The following is a 19,360-nucleotide window of genomic DNA, read 5'->3' as shown; positions in this document are numbered from 1 at the left end:
TGCTTCCAGCCGGTCGTTTTGTTTTCCATATCTGTTGATGTATGTTAGTTGGCACTAGGGTTGGTTCTGTCAATGGGGATCGCAGCAGCTCCATTGGAATAGCATCTCTTCCGGGTGATTTGGTTTTAGCCATTTCCTCTTATTGCAGCTCCCACCTCGTTTTTCCTTTTAGAATTTGGGGTTCATCTCCATTTGGCTCTTTGTTCCATGTGTCCTTAACTCTGTCCATTTCTTTTATATAGTCCTTCTGTGTATTGCATCAGTCGTCTTTTTATTCCTTCCTGGTCTTGAATTGTGTTGTTTTTATTGTCATAGAGCGTCCCGGTCCTTGGTTTGAACTTTCCTTTGATTCCCCTGATCTTGTGGAATAGGTCTCTTGTTATCCACTTTTCGTAAAAGCCGTTGTATTCCCTATGTATGATGGTAGGTTGTATGGATGTGAATGTACGACATGAATGGATGTGAGAGCTGGACAATTAAGAAGGAGGATAGGAGGAAAACCAACTCCTTCGAAATGTGTTGCTGGAGAAGAGTGCTGAGGATCCCATGGACAGCAGCCAAAAGGACAAACCAATGGGACCTGGAGCAGATCAAGCTGAAAACCTCCCTGGAAGAAGCCAAGATGACAAAACTCAGGTTGCCATACTTTGGACACAACATGAGAAGGCATGAACCGTTGGAAAAGACAATAATGTTAGGAAAGGTGGAGGAAGTAGAAAGAGAGGAATGCCAGAAGCAAGATGGAGGATGGACTCTATTAAAGAGACCAAGAGTATGAGTGTGTAGGACCTGAGCGGAGGACAGAGGGTCTTGGAGAGGTCTCATCCATAGGGTCGCATTGGGTCCAGATTGACTCAAAGGCAGTTAACAGCAGTGCCACAACGCCTATTAAAAAGCAACTCATTTTGGTATTTCCCTGACCAATTCTTGATATTTCTGACTTTAGTTCAGTGCTCTTAAATTGCACAATCCACAATCCCTTTGGTGCATCCGATGGGGCTGAGCCTTTGCAAAAGGCACCAGTGCACTTTATAGGTACTTAAAGTGCAACTATTACTTTATTAAATGCTTGGATCACTTGTTGTTCAACTCCAGATATGTTACAGTTATGAGAACAACAGGCGCAACGACAAAACCGGAATGCCCCGTTTCAAAAATGATTAACCCAAATTGAGATTAAACATTTCCTGAAATGGAGCCATCTCCCTTTGCACCAGACAGTTTGGCGCATGGGGCAGAAATAGCCTCCTGGGAAAATCTTAGCACATTTTTGGTGGGCTTCTGTCATCATCATCATCATCATCATCATCATTATGAATTGGAGCCCAAGACCCACCAAGTGGAAACAGAGGCAGAAAGAGAAAGTGGTGCAAAATGGTGGCTCAGAAGGTGGGTCCTGGTGGGTCTCTATACAGCTATGTCTGGGTGACCAGATGATGTCCTCCTTTTCCAGGACATGTCCTCCATTCCAACCTTCTCTCCAGGAGGAATTCCTAAACGTTCTCCATCCAGGGTGACCAGATGTCCTCCTTTTCCAAAACATGTCCTCCATTTCAGCTTTAGCTTCCACTTTAACTGCCATGGCTCAGCACTATGGATTCCTGGGATTTGTTGTTTATTGTGGCACCAGAGCTCTCTGACAAGGAAGGTGAAATATCTCTCAGAACTACAAATCCCAGAATTCCATAGCATAGAGCCATGGCCATTAAAGCAGTGTCAAACTGCATAGATTCTGCAACCTGAGTCTACTTCGGCATCAGCTGGGATCCATTGGGTTTAGTGCCAAATAAAGGAGACCCATTCAATCAATACTGAAATAATAATAGTCAACCTGTTAGTATGTCTTTCTTATTTATTAATCTGGGTACTTATTTTACTTTATAACTGTATATAATTCCTCCTAAATTGGCTCATGCCACAATTTAAACCAAGGCACATGAACACAAATCTGATAACGTTTCACAAAAATTAGCCAAATAAACTGCCATATAGAAAGACCAATACTTTAAAATGATATAAACTCATTTATCAAACCATTATTCATAATACCATAATAACATTTTTAAAGCAGTCAAATAAACTACCATATAAAAATATCAATACTTTTAAATGATATAAACTCATTTGTAAAACCTGTTATTCACAATTAAAATGCAGCACATGCCACCCATCCAAGGCCTTTCTGTGCAGCCGCTTAGGACCAAATCACACTGCAGAAATATTCCAGTTTGAAACTGCTTCAACTGTCCTGGCTCAATGCTAGTGAATTCTGGGAACTGTAGTTTTGTGAGACATTTAGCCTTCTCTGTCTGGTGCCACAGCAAACTACAACTCCCAGGATCACCTAGCACTGAGCCAGGGCAGTTAAAGCGGTCACAAAGTGGATTGTTTCTGAAGTGTGTTGTGGACCTTAGTTGCCAAAGGCCAAAATTTGCCATTCAAAGAAATTAGGGAAGGGGCCAGCCTTGTCTCCTGTGGCAGGGTTATCATAGAATCATAGAATCACAGAGTTGAAGAGACCACAAGGGCCATCCAGTCCAACCCCCTAACCCTAACCCTAACACCAACCCTAATCCTAACCCTAACACCAACCCTAACCCTAACCCTAACATCAACCCTAATCCTAACCCTAACCCTAACACCAACCCTAACTCTAACGCTAACATCAACCCTAATCCTAACCCTAACACCAACCCTAACCCTAACCCTAACCCTAACCCTAACATCAACCCTAACCCTAACACCAACACCAACCCTAACCCTAACCCTAACCCTAACACCAACTTTAACCCTAACCCTAACACCAACCCTAATCCTAACCCTAACACCAACCCTAACCCTAACCCTAACCCTAACCCTAACACCAACCCTAATCCTAACCCTAACACCAACCCTAACCCTAACCCTAACCCTAACACCAACCCTAACCCTAACCCTAGCCCTAACACCAACCCTAATCCTAACCCTAACACCAACCCTAACCCTAACCCTAACCCTAACATCAACCCTAACCCTAACACCAACACCAACCCTAACCCTAACCCTAACCCTAAAACCAACCCTAACCCTAACCCTAACACCAACCCTAACCCTAACCCTAACCCTAACATCAACCCTAACCCTAACCCTAACCCTAACACCAACCCTAACCCTAACCCTAACACCAACCCTAACCCTAACCCTAACACCAACCCTAACCCCAACCCTAACCCTAACTCCCGAACCCTAACTCTAACCCTAGCCCTAAACCTAACCCTAATCCCAACCCTCAGCCCAACCCTAACCCTAACCCTAACCCTCCTAACCCTAACTCTAACCCTATCTCTAACCCTAACCCCAACTCTAACCACAACCCCAACCCTAACTCTAACCCTAGCCCTAGCCCTAACCCTAACCCTAACCCCAACCCTAACCCCAACCCTAACCCTAACCCCCAACCCTAACTCTAACCCTAGCCCTAACCCTAGCCCTAACGCTAACCCTAAGCCCAACCCCAACCCTAACCCCCCAACCCTAACTAACCCTAGCTCTAACCCTAACCCTAACCCTAACTCTAGCCCTAACCCTAACCCTAACCCTAGCCCTAACCCTAAGCCCAACCCTAACCATAACCCTAACCCTAGCCCTAACCCTAACCCTAACACTAACACTAACCCCCTAACCCTGACACTAACCGCCTAACCCTAACCCTAGCCATAACCCCAACCCTAACCCTAACCCCTTAACCCTAACCCTAACACCCTCAACCCTAACCCTAGCCCTAACCCTCACCCCCAACCCTAACACTAACCCAACCCTAACCCTAACCCCCTTAACACTAACCCTAACCCTAACACCACCAACCCAAACCCTAACCCCCTAACCCTAACCCTAACACTAACCCCCCTGACACTAACCCTAGCCCTAACCCTAACATTAACCCTACCTCTAACCCTAACACTAACACTAACCCCCATCTCTAACCCTAACCCTACCTCTAATACTAACCCTAACCCTAACCCCCTAACCCTAGCCCTAGCCCTAGCCCTAACCCTAACCCCCTAACCCTAACCCTAGTCCTAAACTTAACCCCCTAAGCCTAACCCCCCTAAGCCTAACCCCCCCTAAGCCTAATAACCTAGCCCTAACCCTAACCGTAACCCCAGCCTGGAAGCATCCACCAAGAAGGCCCTGTCTGCACTTCAATTAAATGTGTTCCACTATTTGGGAATCGCCGATTGAATCCCAGTTGGAACGGTTGCATTTGTGGAACTCTGCCTATGCACCTATGAACTCCATACATCCATTGCACAATGGCCCCAAAAGCACAACAGCACAACAGCACAACAGAAGGGGATTTTGCACAAGCGCAGGACACACACCGGATGCTGGACGTTGCTTTTGAGGCCAGGTCTCCTTGGACCAGACGATCATCACAGATGCCGTCCCACCGTTCTGGGTCCCTTATTTGTCTAGCCTTCATTAAGCTTATTAATTTTGTTGTTTTTGTTATTATACAGCAATGCCAATAGCATTTGCATTTCTATTCCGCTTATCAATGAACCCAGCGCTCTCTACAATCTGTAAACCAATTGCCTCCAACAAACTGGGGACTCGTTTGACCGACCAACGAAGGGATGGGAAGCTGAGTCGACCTAATTAATTCAGTTTTGTAGTTATTAATATTGCAATTTGTCTGTATTGGTTGAGCCTCCTTTATCTGGAAAGATAAGTCAACCTAATTATTTTTATTGGATTTTGTAGTTATTAATTTTGCAATTTGTCTGTTTAGGTTGAGTCTCCCTTATCTGCGATTCCGAAATCCGAAATATCCCAAGACCCAAGACTTCTTTCCAGGGCGGAGGATGGTTCAAAGCACACGAAATTTGGTTTTGTGCACAATTGTTTAAAAAAAGATAATATTGTTTGCAATTACCGTCAGGCTCTATGTCTATGAAAGGTAAACGAATTGCATAGTTAGACTTGGGCCCTATTTCCAAGGTATCTTGCGATGATGCACTGCGCATTACGTATTGCTATGTTTGTAGAGACTGGCATTTCGAAATCCAAAAGGCAATGGCCAGATCCAAAAGAGCTCTGGTCCCAAGCGTTTCGGAGAAGGAAGACTCGCCTGGACACACTTTGACAAAAATACAGGATGCTTTGCAGACCTTTTTTTAATGTAAAATCCTTGCTGGATTTGTAGTTTCCCGATTTCTCTCTCTCTGAGGCAGCTAGGATTAAACCACAATCCTCTATATATACAACTATATAAACTCGATATACAAAGGGACCCTTAGAGTTGAGCGACTTCTGCGATTTGTGTATTATTGTGGGGGATTTTATTCATTTGGGGAACTTGATGCCGTGTACATTTTGACTGAATGCTTAACCTTTGGGTCTACGGACCGTAATTACGATTGACTGAGAACGCTTTGCATGAAAATCGCCAACGCTAACGGAAGCAGGAAAGAATCAGACGACCACGAAAACAACGGCAAACGCAATACATTCACGTGAATCTTTTTTAAAAATCAGAATTGATATAGCAATCAAAGAAAAGAAAGTAAGGCCCCCATTAAGTGAATGCAAAAGCCTCTTAACAAAATCTCCCTTTCCATTTTGTGAAAGGCAAAAGCTGTGCAGATACGATAGAAGATCCTGGACTGTGCACATAATGCCCACAAAAGAAGATGCACTATGTGTCTGTCTTGCAAGCTTTGAGTTGCAGAGGGCAAGGCAGAGGCCACAGACGGAGGGAGAGAGAAGCGGAGGAGGGCAAAGGCTGCTCCCATCTGCTCCCATTCAGTCAGCCTCAAACAAGGAGACCCTCGCAAGCCTTCTACCAAAAGGGTCCTCCATGCGCTCAGCGCCACTTACTTACTCCCAAGTTAATGCACCCAAATAAGAGGCTGCAGACAACCATTTACCTTTGCTGTTGCTGCCCTAATATTTCAGTTCTGAGTGATAACCCTTGAAGAGGCCCAACTATGCAAGAGGCCCAGCAGCCCAGTTTTGCACAGTCTAGCCTTTTTTGGAGGGGACCCCTCACTTCAGGGTCCATGATTCACACCACTAGATCTAGGAAGGAAGGAAGGACAGAAGGAAAGAAGGACAGAAGGAAGGAAGGAAGGAAGGAAGGAAGGAAGGAAGGAAAAAAGGAAGGAAGGAAGGAAGGAAGGACAGAAGGAAAGAAGGACAGAAGGAAGGAAGGAAGGAAGGAAGGAAGGAAGGAAGGAAGGAAGGAAAAAAGGAAGGAAGGAAGGACAGAAGGAAGGAATTAAGGAAGGAAGGACAGAAGGAAGGTAGGAAGGAAGGAAGGAAGGAAGGACAAGACAGGAGGAAAGACGGACAGAAAGAAGGAAGGAAGGAAGGAAGGAAGGAAGGAAGGAAGGAAGGAAGGAAGGAAGAAGGAAGGAATAATAGAAGGAAGGAAGGAAGGAAGGAAGGAAGGAAGGAAGAAAAGGAAGAAGGAAGGGAGGAAGGAAGGAAGGAAGGAAGGAAGGAAGGACAGATGGAAGGAAGGAAGGAAGGAAGGAAGGAAGGAAGGAAGGAAGGAAGGAAGGAAGGACAGAAGGAAGAAAGGAAGGAAGGAAGGTTAAGAAGCCACTGAGCCAGTTTCCCAGAGAACGTTTCCTCCATCCAGGGACACAAACTAGCCACTCTCCTAATCTGCGCACTAATTCCACATGCATTCTCCACCACGAAACATCTGTCCCAGCATCCTTCCCAAGCTAACAACATCTGGACTGAGGTTCAGATGAGAAACAATTGTGCCCTTATTCTCAACCTAGTCAAAGCCAAGGAACGTAAGCATGTTCCTGCCATTTATTTGCTGGGAAAGTGCCCATGTTCAGTAATGTCAGGGGAGCCATGTTGGCCGTATGGCAAGGTACAGTATACAATCCCAAAACCCACAAGACGCGGATTCCTTTATGGGGACAACCAAAATGCACATGATGTATGTCGCAAGCAGCAACGGTAATTTGCAAAACCATATGGAGCGTAAAGGAGTTTCTGCACAGAGATAATAAAAGGGAATGATGATGAAGGATTAGGAGGAGGAGGAGGAGGAGGAGGAGGAGGAGGCTGGTGTGTAAGAACTAGGAATATACTGATTTTTGGGGGGAAAGGAAAAATGTTCCACTTGATAATCTGCTACAAAACCCATCCAAGGAAACAATCCTGGAAGTGTCTGTTGTCGTTGTCGCTGTCCCTTCTTCCCTTCCTATGGCCTTGCTTGCAAAGGCCTCCCTCCCCGCCTGGCTTCCCTTCCTCCGAGTTGGAAATTAGAAGTAAAATTGGTATATTAAGTGCAGCAATAGCATATGATCCAACAGCGTATATACACAAACACACACATGCTGTACACTTGTCCCTCCGCATTCGCTGGGTTTAGGGTCACAGGACCCCCGTGAAAGTGGGGGAAACCCACAAATAAATAAACAGTACTTTTAAAACCTTTCTCTCTAGGAATTTCTAGGTCCTCCAGCAGAACTCTGTGGTCAACATCTGCCAGAACTGGACCACAGAATCATGTTGCAAATGCCTAGAGAAGTGTTTTCTCTAGGAATCTCTGGCTCCTCCACTGCAACTCTATGGTCAACATCTGCCAGAGGCTGGTCATAGAATCACGCTGGAGGACCTACAAATGCCTAGAGAAGTGTTTCCTCTAGGAACTTCTCCAGCGCAACTCTATGGTCAACTTCCAGCAGAGTGTCTCTGGAGCAATTCCTAGAGAGAACATATTAATCATATGGGCAAAAAGTCAAAGCCCCAGATGTGGATAGGGCAATAATAACATTTATTTAGGATAGATTGGGAAGGCAGAAATAAGCCCCACTTTATTGTCACAGTGACTTTGCCTATTATCTAGGAAAGCAATCAATCAATAGAAGAAATTACATTTAGTAGCAGGGTCCCTATTTTGCAAGGATGAAGAAAAGCATCCTTTTGGGGGGAGCCTTGCAGCTGCATCCCTTTGAGACCAAGGCAGGAAGGAGAGAGTTTGGGGGAAAGAGTTGTCACAAAACCCTTAAACCTTGTTAGAGAAAGGGAAGGCATAGGAAGCCACCTCTTTGTAGGCCCACACTACTGACCAAATGACCAAATGACCACATGGCTCCACTCTGGAGCCACCACAAACTACAGTTCCCAGAATCCCATAGCCTTGAACCAGGCCAGTTGAAGAGGTGTCAAACTGGGTTATTTCTGCAGTGTGGATGCAGCCCTTGATGGAGGAATAGTTGGAAAATAAGAGCCATTTCTGTGTCCAGCCGCCCACTGACCCTTCGGCCGAGGAAACTGACCTTTCGTGAGCGGAAGAGACCCAGGGCTATCCCACCCTTAGCGTCACCATCACCATCAGCATCATCATCATCATCATCACCATCATCATATCCCTCTTTCCCCAGAAATTGGGACTTAAAGGGACTTATGATTTTACAAATGCAATTAACATATTATTATTATTATTATTATTATTATTATTATTATTATTATTATTATTATTATCATTATTATTATCATTATCATTATTATTATTATTATACAACAGATTCAAGAATTGGAATTCAAGGCAGCTTACAAGATAAAGAACAATGCAATTCAAAACATATTGCGTATTATTATAATATAAAAGATTCAAGAACTGGGACTCAAAGCGGCTCGCAATTTAAAAGAACAATGCCATTAAAACTTCTTCTTCTTCTTATTATTATTATTATTATTATTATGCAAAAGATTCAAGAATTGGGACTTACAATTTAAGAGAGCAATGCAACTGAAACATCATCATCATCATCCAAAAGATTCAGGAATGAGGTTGATTGACAAGAAAGGAGGAATATGGTTAGAGATAGTTTAAGATGCAAATATTCCGAACTGTGAAGGAAAGGACCTGGGTTTAGATTTCGTCGAATGACGGAGGAGTTAATGATGGGTGACAGCCGTTGCATAAAGTGGAGCAGAAGCGATGATGCCGAGGACAATGTTCAGTTGTAGGAATGTTCATATGATGTGTATGTGATGTAAAAGGAAATTACAGAAGCGGGGCATTAAAGCCGGATTAAACTATTACGGCATTAAGACACGTCACTCACCGAAAGAGTAAAACGCCGCTTTAAAAAAGACCCACAACATCCGCAGCCCTTTCTTTAAAGACTGTCTGTCCTATTCCCTGTTATTGCCATGTATTTATGCAAGAGATGGACAATTAAGAAAGAAGACGGGAAGAAAACCGTTTCATTTGAGAAGATGTGATGCTGGAGAAGAGCATGAGGATAGACAACCCCAAAAGAGGAATAAAGGGGTCCTTGAACAGACCGAGCCAGGAATCTCCTTGGGAGCCAAGAGGGTTCGATTGAGGCTGTCCTGCTTTGGACACATCAGCAGAAGAAGTGGGCCTTTAAAGAAGAGAAGAGCAGAAGTGGGCCTTTAAAGAAGAGAAGAGCAGAAGTGGGCCTTTAAAGAAGAGAAGAGCAGAAGTGGGCCTTTAAAGAAGAGAAGAGCAGAAGTGGGCCTTTAAAGAAGAGAAGAGCAGAAGTGGGCCTTTAAAGAAGAGAAGAGCGCTAGAAAAGGTGGGAGGAAGTGGAAGGAGAGGAAAGCCGCATGGAAGATGCATGGACTCCACGAAGGTACGGTTGCCATGTTCCAGTCCCTTCCATCCCTCTCAGACGCTTATAATTATGCATATTGTTAATTTGCATTATAATTAGGCAAATTCATTCCACTGGGCCTCTTGGGGAAAACGGGGAGGGAATGGAAGAATAAGGTGGCAATGCTTCCTCTGTGCATTAGCAAAGTGCATGGACTCCATTAAGGTTCGGTTGCCACGTTCCAGTCCCTTCCATCCCTCCCAGAGGTTTATAATTATGCATATGATTAATTATTAATTTGCAGGACCTGAGCAGAGCAGTGGAGGACAGAGACCTTGGAGAAGTCTCATCGTGGGGTTGCTTAACAACAACAACAACAAACCCCATTGATCCTTACAGTTGGCCCTCCGCCTTTGCGGCTTTGACTTTAGCGGATTCCGTCATTTGCGGTTCTGATGACTATGTCCTCTCTAGGAATCTCTAGATCCTCCAGCGCAGCTCTGCCAGAAACTGACCATAGAGTTCTTCTGGAGGACCTAGAAGTCCCATGGGAAAGCACTTCTCTGGGCATCTGTAGGTCCTCCAACATGAGTCTATGATCAGCCTCTGGCAGACGCTGACCATAGAGTTGCCCTGGAAGTCCTAGAGATTCCTAGAGAAAACACTTCTCTAGGCATTTGTAGGTCCTCCAGTGCAATTCTATGGCCAACGTCTGGCACACACTGGCCATAGAGTTGCACTGGAGGACCTGGGGATTCCTAGAGAGGTCAAAAGAACAAGAATGAAAGCGGCTTTCCCACTTTGACTGTAGTCCTTCGCCCTCAGCCCCAGCGAATGTGGAGGCACCACTCCACTTGCATTGCTTGCATTCTGTCTCTATGGCAGAAGGCGGCTGCTTCCCCACTTGGGAATCTCTTTCCATCCCTTCCAGATGTTTGCATCTGGCACCCTCCCCATGGAGAGACCCCCTTCCTGCCCCACACAGGAGCCCCGCTGGGAAAAGGCCTTGGCAACCGGGCTGAGGCCACTTGCCTTGGATGGAGGGCTAGCCCCCTCCCCAACCTTTTGTACTTCAACTCCCAGAATCCCCAGAGACCTTGTTTGGGAGCTTAAGTCCAAAACATCTGGAGTACCAGAGTTTGCAAGCGCTGTTGTAAAGCAAAAGCCCCCCAGAGGACCCCCCCCCCCGCCTTCCAAGGGTCATTTGAACTCACTTCTGGGTCGAGAAAAGCAGGACTGGGGAGAGGGGCCTTTCTTCCTTGAAAGGTTTAAAGCAGTTTTATCCCTTTTAAAATTGCAATGTATTTTTAAAACAGTTATCTATTAATTCGATTGTAATGTATCACTTTTCCATGATTTTAATTGTTCTGTTCTTTGTTTTGTTCAAAGCCACTTTGAGTCCCTGTCTTGGCAGAGAATAACAACAACAACAACAACAACAACAACAATAATCTTATCTCTGATTCACATATTTTCATATTGTGAATCCCATTTCTGGGAAAATAGAGGGGTAGAAATAAATCAACATAATAATGATGATGATATAAATAATAGATCTTTTCCCTGTTCCAAAAGGCATTTATTTCCATCTTAGTGTTGTTTATGTCACTGATTTTATGCCACTTTTCTCCTCGAAAGGGGCCCAAGATCAAAGCATTAAAAGAAAATGTTTACAAGAATTCATTATAGATAAATAAAATCTATCTATCTATCTATCTATCTATCTATCTATCTATCTATCTTAGTATATCTACTATCAATGGTATTGTTTTATATTGAAGTAGATGTAAATGTTTTGTTCTGTCGCAAAGCGCTGCGCAGATGGATGGCAATATATTATTATTATTATTATTATTATTATTATTATTATATCATATTAAAATATTAGTATATAAAATATAATATCACACACATGTATATATACATACATATATGCACTTTTATTTATATGGCAATTATGATATATATATATATATATATATATACACACATATATAATATTTTATATTTTATATAATAATTATAAATTATTATAAATTATGAGATCTATCTATATATAATATTTTATATTTTATATAATAATTATAAAACGCATAATTTTATATTATATTATTATAATGTTATACAACTATAATAAAATGTATACTATTTTATATGATCACACATTCCATGATATAATTATATAAAATAATTATACTGTATATAATAATTATATGCGTCTATCTATCTATCTATCTATCTATGATTATGTGCGAATCTATATGATGACAGACGAATCTTTTTTAGCCTTGTCCCGAAATCTATGCGAGGAACGGAGCGGGTTCTTTAACTTGATAAATAGTGGATAGTTATTTGATAGTTTAACTTAATAATAATAATAACAATAATAATAATATATTTTTTAAAAGAACAACTTTACAATAAATTATTTTAAAGAAACAGTGAAAACGTTATAAAATTAACATTAAAAACCTACCCAAGTTACAAAAGATGGCTTAAAAGACTCGTCTCCCGGATCGAGCCCCAGGTCAGGAGTCGACATTAGAAATGGCAGGTTAAATATAATATAATATAATATAATATAATGTAATGTAATGTAATGTAATATAATATAATATAATATAATATAATATAATATAATATAATACGATCTGATATCATCTCTGTCCCGAGGCGAGGGGGGGGGGTGCCAGGCGTGTGGGCCAGAAGAGGGCCTGGGTGCTTCCTGGGGGCCCCTTCCTCCCATTAGGTTTTGGGGGTCCTGGCGCCCCTTTGAGGCTCCGAACCGGACCTTCCTGGGTTCTCTTTGGGTCCCCCCGAAGCCCCTCCCGATTTGGGTCCGATTTGGCTCCCAAAGGGAAAAACTGGGCTCCAAAGAGATGCAGAGACCCCTTCTCCAAATAACCCCCTCTGCCCCCCCTGAGAGCCCTTTTCTCGGGGGCTTCCAAGGAGACCCAGCCATCCTCAGTTTGGGGGGTCCATAAGGAAAACAAGGGGAGCCAAGCCCTCTCTGCAGCCAACGGCTGGCTCTTGGGAGGAGGACGAGGCTCCTCCGGACTCCGCCGCCGGGGAAAGGCCTTCAATCCCAGGACCCTCCTTCAATTATTTTTCCCGCAAGAAAGGTCATTTCTTTTGCAGATGAGGATGAGGATGATGAGGATGATTTCTATAGGTGCGTTGAGCTTTGCAACAGAATGAAACAACTAATCCAGCATAAAATAATACTATCGCTCCTTTATAAATGCATCTGAGGAAGTGGATTTAAATCTAGGAAGGCTCTTGCTGCAACTCCTTCCTTTCCGTTCACCTCAAAGGTGCTGCAAGATCTCTCTACAATTATTATTATTATTATTATTATTATTATTATTATTATTATTATTGTGGCTTTAGGCTAGGAGAGCTCCTGCTGCCAACCACTTCTTTTAGTCTCTCCCGACAGACTCCTTTATAAATCCTATACAGTAATTCCTTTGGAACTAGGGCTATAAATAATCTATAATCTATAACCTCTAATCTATAACAACAACTCCTTCAATATACAACAACACCGAAAGACTAAAATGCGATGCTAAAACTGCCATAGTAATGCAGGCGGTGTATTCTTTAGGCGTGTTTCGGTTTGATTTCGGGGTTCGGTTTTTTCCTCTCCCCCCAAAACCCTGAAATATTTAAAAGGAAGGGCCCCCCGATTTGCCCCATTGAGCCCCTCTTTCCCCCAAATCCCTTTGAATTTCCTCAGGAGGCATTTTGGCCCGGCTTCCTCTTTTTCCTTCCCTTGAAACGGATCGGTCCCTGAAGGTCCTTCGGTGGATCGGGCCCAGGAAGAAGGAAATGCCCCGAAAGAGAGTCCTCCGGGGGCTTGGATTTTAGGAAACTCGGAACAATTCAAAAGCCAAGGATGCAGACACCCCCCCCCAAAAAAAAGAAAGAAAGAAAGAAAGAAAATGCAAAAGGCTCAATGGATGGATCGCTGCCTTTTCCTGGAAACTTCCCGGGAAGCGGCCGCTTGGAGCCCTTTGCAGAGACTGGCAGATCTTGCATTGGCAAAGCTCTTGATGATGATGATGATGATGAACCCGGGGGTCTTGGGGGTCTTGGGGGAACTGGGGCGAGATGCGGGAGAAAAGGCCTTTTTGGAGCAGAATGCCTTACTTTTATTTTCCGCAAATTAAAATGCGGGGTCTTTTTAATTTGGGGGGGGGGAAGGGGGGGTTCCTCTTTCCTCGAAGTCGGAGCTAATTTAACCCCATCTAATCCGAAGACTAATTAACCCGGTCCTGATCGCGTGTGGACGCATTCCGGACGATCCCGGGACGAAATGATCCCGATTTCCAAGAGGATTTCCATATTGGTTTATTGCAAGAGAGGAGGAAAAGGGGGAATTTCCTTTTTTGAGAGTGATAACAATGTATCCTTTTAAAAGAATGAATTGTTGCAAAAGGGCCGGATCTCGTTGGGAGGCTTCTCTGGAGCAGGATCGAGGGATCCACTGGATTCCCTGGATTGCCTCGACTCACCTTTTGGCAATGGATCTACTCTGGTTGGGAGGGATCCGAGCCAGGGCTCCAAGGCTTCGTTTACAGGAGGAAAGTATGATGTTGTTGTTGATGATGATAATGATGATGATGCTTTCTCAGCCGCCTCTCTCCGTGGATCCAGGCGGAGAACAACCAAGAAGTCCTGGGATTTCTTGGCCAGGTTTCCAAAGCCTTATTTACAGGTGGAAGAAGCAGCTATTTTGTGGATGAGGATGACGATGACGATGACGATGACGATGATGATGATGATGATGATGATGATGATGATGATGATGATGCTATATTGATTTCTTGATCTTACCCGCCTCTTCCCCTGGATCCAGGCGGCGAACAAAACATGAATTTTCGGGTGTTTGTGGCCAGGTCTCCAAAGCCTTATTTTCGGCTGGAAGAAGCGGCTATGCTAATACTAATACTAATATGAATACTAATACTAATACTACCTGTCTTGATTCCTTACCCGCCTTCCCCGTGGCTCCAGGCGGAGGACAACAACTGCCACGGCTTTCTGGCGCTTTCGCTTTCTAAACTGCCCCGAATCCTTAAAAGGAAGGAAAGGCACGGGAAAAAGCCGCTTTCCGAAAAGCCTCTCGGGGCCCCAAAGCGAAGGGGATCGAGGCCCATTGGCCCCATTCGTCCCTTTCATTCCTTCGGCTTTTCTGCTCCTCCTCGAGAGCAAGCCCTGGCCCTTGCTTCTAAGGCGGGCTGCGTCCGCGCTGCAGAAAGAACCCGGTTTGACCTCACTTTAACCGCCGCGGCGGAACGCTCGGGACAGCTGGGAATGGCAGTTTGTGGGGGGCCCAAAAGGCCGATATTCTCAGGATTTCTTTTTTAGGGGCCACAACAAATCCCAGTTCCCAGAATTCCATAGCATGGAGCCTGGTGGTTAAAGCGGTGTCAAAGCGGATTCATTCTCTAGTGCGGATGCAGCCTTCAATAGAGGGAAAACCCCAAGGAACAGGCGCCGCTTCGCTTCGCCATTGGCGCCTCTTTTGGGGGTCTGCGCCCGCACTGCAGAAAGAATCCGCTTTGACCCCGCTTTAAGTGCCGTGTCTCAAAGGCTGAGCAATTCTGGGAGGATCGCTTTGGCCCTGAAGCGGGGTCGAAGCGGATGAGTCCTTCAGTGCGGAGGGCTGCCTTCCCGACCGGAGAAGAAGAGCCTCGCAGCCGGACCTTGGGGCTCTTCGTGGAGGAAGGGTCCGTCTTTGGGGGGGGCACGGAGACACCCCCCCCGAGTCTGTGGATCCTGGGACACTGGGGAGATGGGTGGCCCCCGGGTTTCCCTTCGGAGGAGGAGGAGGGTCAGAGGGCCCCCCTTTTCCTTCCCCAAAGGACCCCCCCCCGAGGCTTCGCTGGAAAGGGCCAAGAAAGGCCACCAAGACCCCCCCAATATTGCCCCCCCTCTGGCGAAGGGGGTTCGCTAGGGGGCCGCCATTTGGGACCCTCCTCGGGGGGGGACTCAGGGGGGCTTCTGCACTCCAGACCCCAGAGGCCCCCTCCCCTTCCCAAGCCCCTCTGGGGCATTTGGGGCTGGAGTTGCCTTCCTCGCCGGCGCCCCTGGATCCAGACCCTCCCCAGACAGCCCCCCCTTTCCAGCTCCCTCTCTGGATCTTGGGGGGGGGCTATTCTTCCTTGGCCCAAGAGGACCCTCAATCTTGGGGCTTTCCCGGAGGACTCCCTTTGCTCCCTGAGACCCCCTTCCCTCCATCCCTGCCTGGATCCTTGGGGGGGGGGCTACATTGCCTTCCTTATTGAGGATGAGGAGGCTTCCTTGGGCCCCTTCTCTTACCTTGGAATCGGTGGGAGAAGAAGCGGTTCCTTAGGACCCAGGGGTAGAAGCCGAGGGGGTCTGCCCGGGGCTGGTGGGGGGCTGCGAAGAAGGGGTGGGGGTGGTGCTGGTGGTGGGGGCCCTGGAGGTGGGCTCCGGGGGGCGGCGGGGCCGGGAGGGGCCCTCCGTCGGGGAAGAGGAGCTCGGCGGCCCCGTAGAGCGGCGGGCCTCTCCCTGCTGCTCCTGCTGCTGCTGCTGCTGCTGCTCCGGGGAAGGCGGGCGGCGGGGCTCCGAAGGGGGCCTCAGGGCCTCCCGGGGGGAAGCAGGCCAGGGCCGGGGGGCTGCGGAGGCTGGGCTGGCCCTCGGGGCTCTCCTTGCCCACCAGGGACTCGATGCTGAAGCAGCGCTTGGAGGAGGCAGCGCCCGCCGAGGAAGAGGAGCCCCCTCCGGCGAGGAACATGGCAGGATCGGGCCCCGGGGGAGGGATCGGGCCCCTCGGACCCAGGGCTCCGGAGGGGGGAGGGACGGAGGGGAGGGAGGAGGGCCCCGCCGTCGCCCCCGGACCCGGCTCCTCTTCTGCTGGCCTTCCTGCTCTTCTCCTCGGCTGGCGGCCCCGGAGCAGCGGGGCGAGTGGCAGCGAGGATGGGGCCCTGAGCCCAGATAAGAAGGAGCCCAGCTGCCCCTCGGATTGGAGGGATCCTCCCCCACCTCCCCCCCCGAGACCCCGGGGGCATCAAAGGGGGCAGGGCAAGGCAGACCCCGCCCCGGGAAGGAAGGCAGGAATGAGTGAAAGCAGAGGAGGAGGGTAAGAGGAAAAGGAAGGAGAGAAAGAAGGGAAGGAAAGGGAGGGAGAGGAAGGGGAGAGAGGGAAGGGGGAGCCGGGGCCTCCCTCTCGGCGCCTCCGGACCCCGCCGGGCTCCCCTGACTGAGGCGGGGCAGGTAGGACGAAGCCCCCTCGCCTGGGCCTCGGGGGAGACTCCGGGGGTCGGCTCCGGGAGGGAGGGGGGTCCCTGGGCCCCCCAAGAAAGAAAGGAAGGCTCCCTCGCCCTCCTCCGTCTCCCGAGCAGCGCTGCCTTCGCGGGGCTCTTCTCCCCCGGAGGAAGGAGGGAAGGAAGGAAGGAAGGAAGGAGAGAACGGCGGGGGAGCCCCCTGAGCTCTCCCCTTCGCCTCCTTCTCTCCTTCCTTTTCTTTTTTCCTCCTTCGTTCCTTCCCCCTTCCTTTACACCCTTCCCGTCTTCCTCCTTTTTCTCCTTCTTTCCTTTCCTCTTCCTCCTTTCCTCTTTCTTTGCATCCTTCCCTCCTTCCTTCCGCCGGAGGGTTCCTTTCTTCCTCTTCTTCCTGCTGCTGCTGCTGCTTTTTGGGACCTGGGGCTTCGGAGGGGGGCTCTGAGGAGGGATCCGGGGGTCGGGGCGGGCAGAAGGAAAGAAAGAAAGAAAGAAAGAAAGAAAGAAAGATGAAAGGAAAGAGAAAGAAACGGGGAAGGACAGAAGGAAGGAAAGCAAAAGAAAGAGATGACAGAAAGAAGGTGAGAAGGGAGGGAGGGAGGAAAAAGAAAGAGATGGGAGAACGAAGGAAGGAAAGAAAGAATAAAAGAAAGAAGGAAGGAAGGAAAGCAAAAGAAAGAAAGAGAAAGAGGAGGAGAAGGAGAAGGGAAGAAGGAAGGGAAGAAAGGGAAGGGAAAAAGAAAGAAAGAGACCGGAGCAGAAATAAATAAATAAATACATAAATAAAGAGAGGAAGGAAGGAAGGAAAGAAAGAGAGAGAGCGCGACGGGAGAAAGGAAGGAAGGCAGAGAGGCGGAGGGAGAAGTGGGAAGGGGATGTGTGTGAGGAAGGGTCTGCTTGGGAAGGGAAGGGAAGCTGGGGAGGGGGCTTTGGATGCCTCCGGGGGGGAAGAGCCGACAGAAAGGCCCCGGAGACCCCCAAAGCCCCCAGAGTTCGGCCCGGTTCGTGGCCACAGCGATCCCTGGACCCTTTCCTTCCTTCCTTCCTTCCTTCCTTCCTTCCTTCCTTCCTTCCTTCCTTGCCCCCCGCAAAAAAGGCCAGGGAATCCCTCTCCGCTCCCCCCCGGCACAAGTCCCCCTTTCGGTCCGCCCTTGGGGTCTCGCCTTCCTCGGAAGAAGCGCTTTTGGGGGGCAATATTTGGCTATTCCGCCTCCTCCCCCCTCCCTCCGCCCCTATTTCGCACCCAGGGCCCCGGATTTAGACCCCCCCCTCCCCACCTTCTGGTTCATTTCATTCCTTCGTTTTGTTATTATTATTATTATTATTATTATTATTATTAAACGTGTTGTTGGGTGAACTTCCAGTCCTTCTTATGGCGACCCTGAGGCCGAGGGGCTTTCTTGGCCAGACCTCTTGGGGGGGGGGCTTTGTCTCCTTCTTGGGGGGCATCCTCAGAGAATGGCTCTGAGGCTGAGAGAGTGTGGCTCCAGAGGGCTTCCAGGATTCGAACCCAACTCAAAGGGGGGGGGGGGGTTGAATGTGATTAATGGATTGAATGTGTCTTGGAGGACCCTCCAGGCCAATCCTGGGGCCGGACAGAAGGAAAGGACCCTCCCCCAGGAGAGCAGGAGGATGAGGATGAGGATGAGGAATACCTGGAGTCCAGGGCTGAGCATCCCTGCCTTCTTCGGGGGTCGGCCTCGGAGACCCCCAGCCCAGGGTCCTCCAGAGGGTCCTCCAGAGGGGAATTCGGGAAGGAGGGCCTGGGTCGCTCCGGAGAGGGTCAAGGGAGGGCAAGAAGGGAAGGATCCGCTGCCTCTCCCTTTTCCTCGGAGCCAAGAAGGGCCCTTTTCTCTCCTTGGCAAAGAAAGAGGAGGATTTCATGCCCTACAAGGGGGGAAAAAGGGGGGGGGTAGGTATCCCTGGGTGGGGTTTGATCCCAGGATCCCCTCCCAAAAGCCAGGGATGCTCAAGTCCCATTATATACAATGGGGTGTTGTTGTTGTTGTTGTTATGATTATTAGAGTGAACCCTTGGTATCCACTGGGTTTGCTTCCAGGACCCTCTGTGGATACCAAAAATCTATGGATGCTCAAGCCATATTAAATAAAATGGGACATTATTATGATTATGATTATTATTTATAATGGGTCCTTAGTATCTGCTGGGGTTTGGTTCCAGGAGTGCCATGGATCCCAAAATCTGAGGATGCTCAAGTCCCGTTATATACAATGGGTATCATCATCATCATCATCATCATCATCATCCACAATGGGCCCTTGGCATCTACTGGGGTTTGCTCCCAGGAGCCTTTGTGGATATCAAAATCCATGGATGCTCATGTCCCATTATGTACAATGGTCCCATGATATATACTGAGACATCATCATCATCATCATCATCATCATCATCATCATCATCATCGTCATTGCAGTGGGCCCTTGGTATCGGCTGGGGTTTGTTCCAGGACCCTCTGTGGATCCCCAAATCCTTGGATGCTCAAGCCCCATTTAGACAATGGCGTATTCTTGTTAA

At 47.6% G+C, this 19,360-nt stretch overlaps 1 protein-coding gene across 1 annotated transcript in view; it reads right to left on the bottom strand.

The window, feature by feature from the left end:
* The window catches only part of LOC149313326 (homeobox protein EMX1-like), a 34,935-nt gene extending 18,457 nt beyond the window's left edge, over positions 1 to 16,478 (bottom strand). The window contains exon 1 of the mRNA XM_089527161.1: positions 15,903 to 16,478. Within this exon, the coding sequence (XP_089383287.1) occupies positions 15,903 to 16,341 (439 nt within the window). The 5' untranslated portion in view covers positions 16,342 to 16,478. The remainder of the gene's footprint in view (positions 1 to 15,902) is intronic.
* Between the last annotated feature and the right edge of the window lie 2,882 nt (positions 16,479 to 19,360).

This window comes from Sceloporus occidentalis, unplaced genomic scaffold, assembly GCF_023333645.1.
Source record: "Sceloporus occidentalis isolate IW3139 unplaced genomic scaffold, rSceOcc1.0.p SCAF_5, whole genome shotgun sequence".
NCBI classification, from domain to species: domain Eukaryota; kingdom Metazoa; phylum Chordata; class Lepidosauria; order Squamata; family Phrynosomatidae; genus Sceloporus; species Sceloporus occidentalis.
This window is presented reverse-complemented; position numbering and strand designations above follow the sequence as displayed.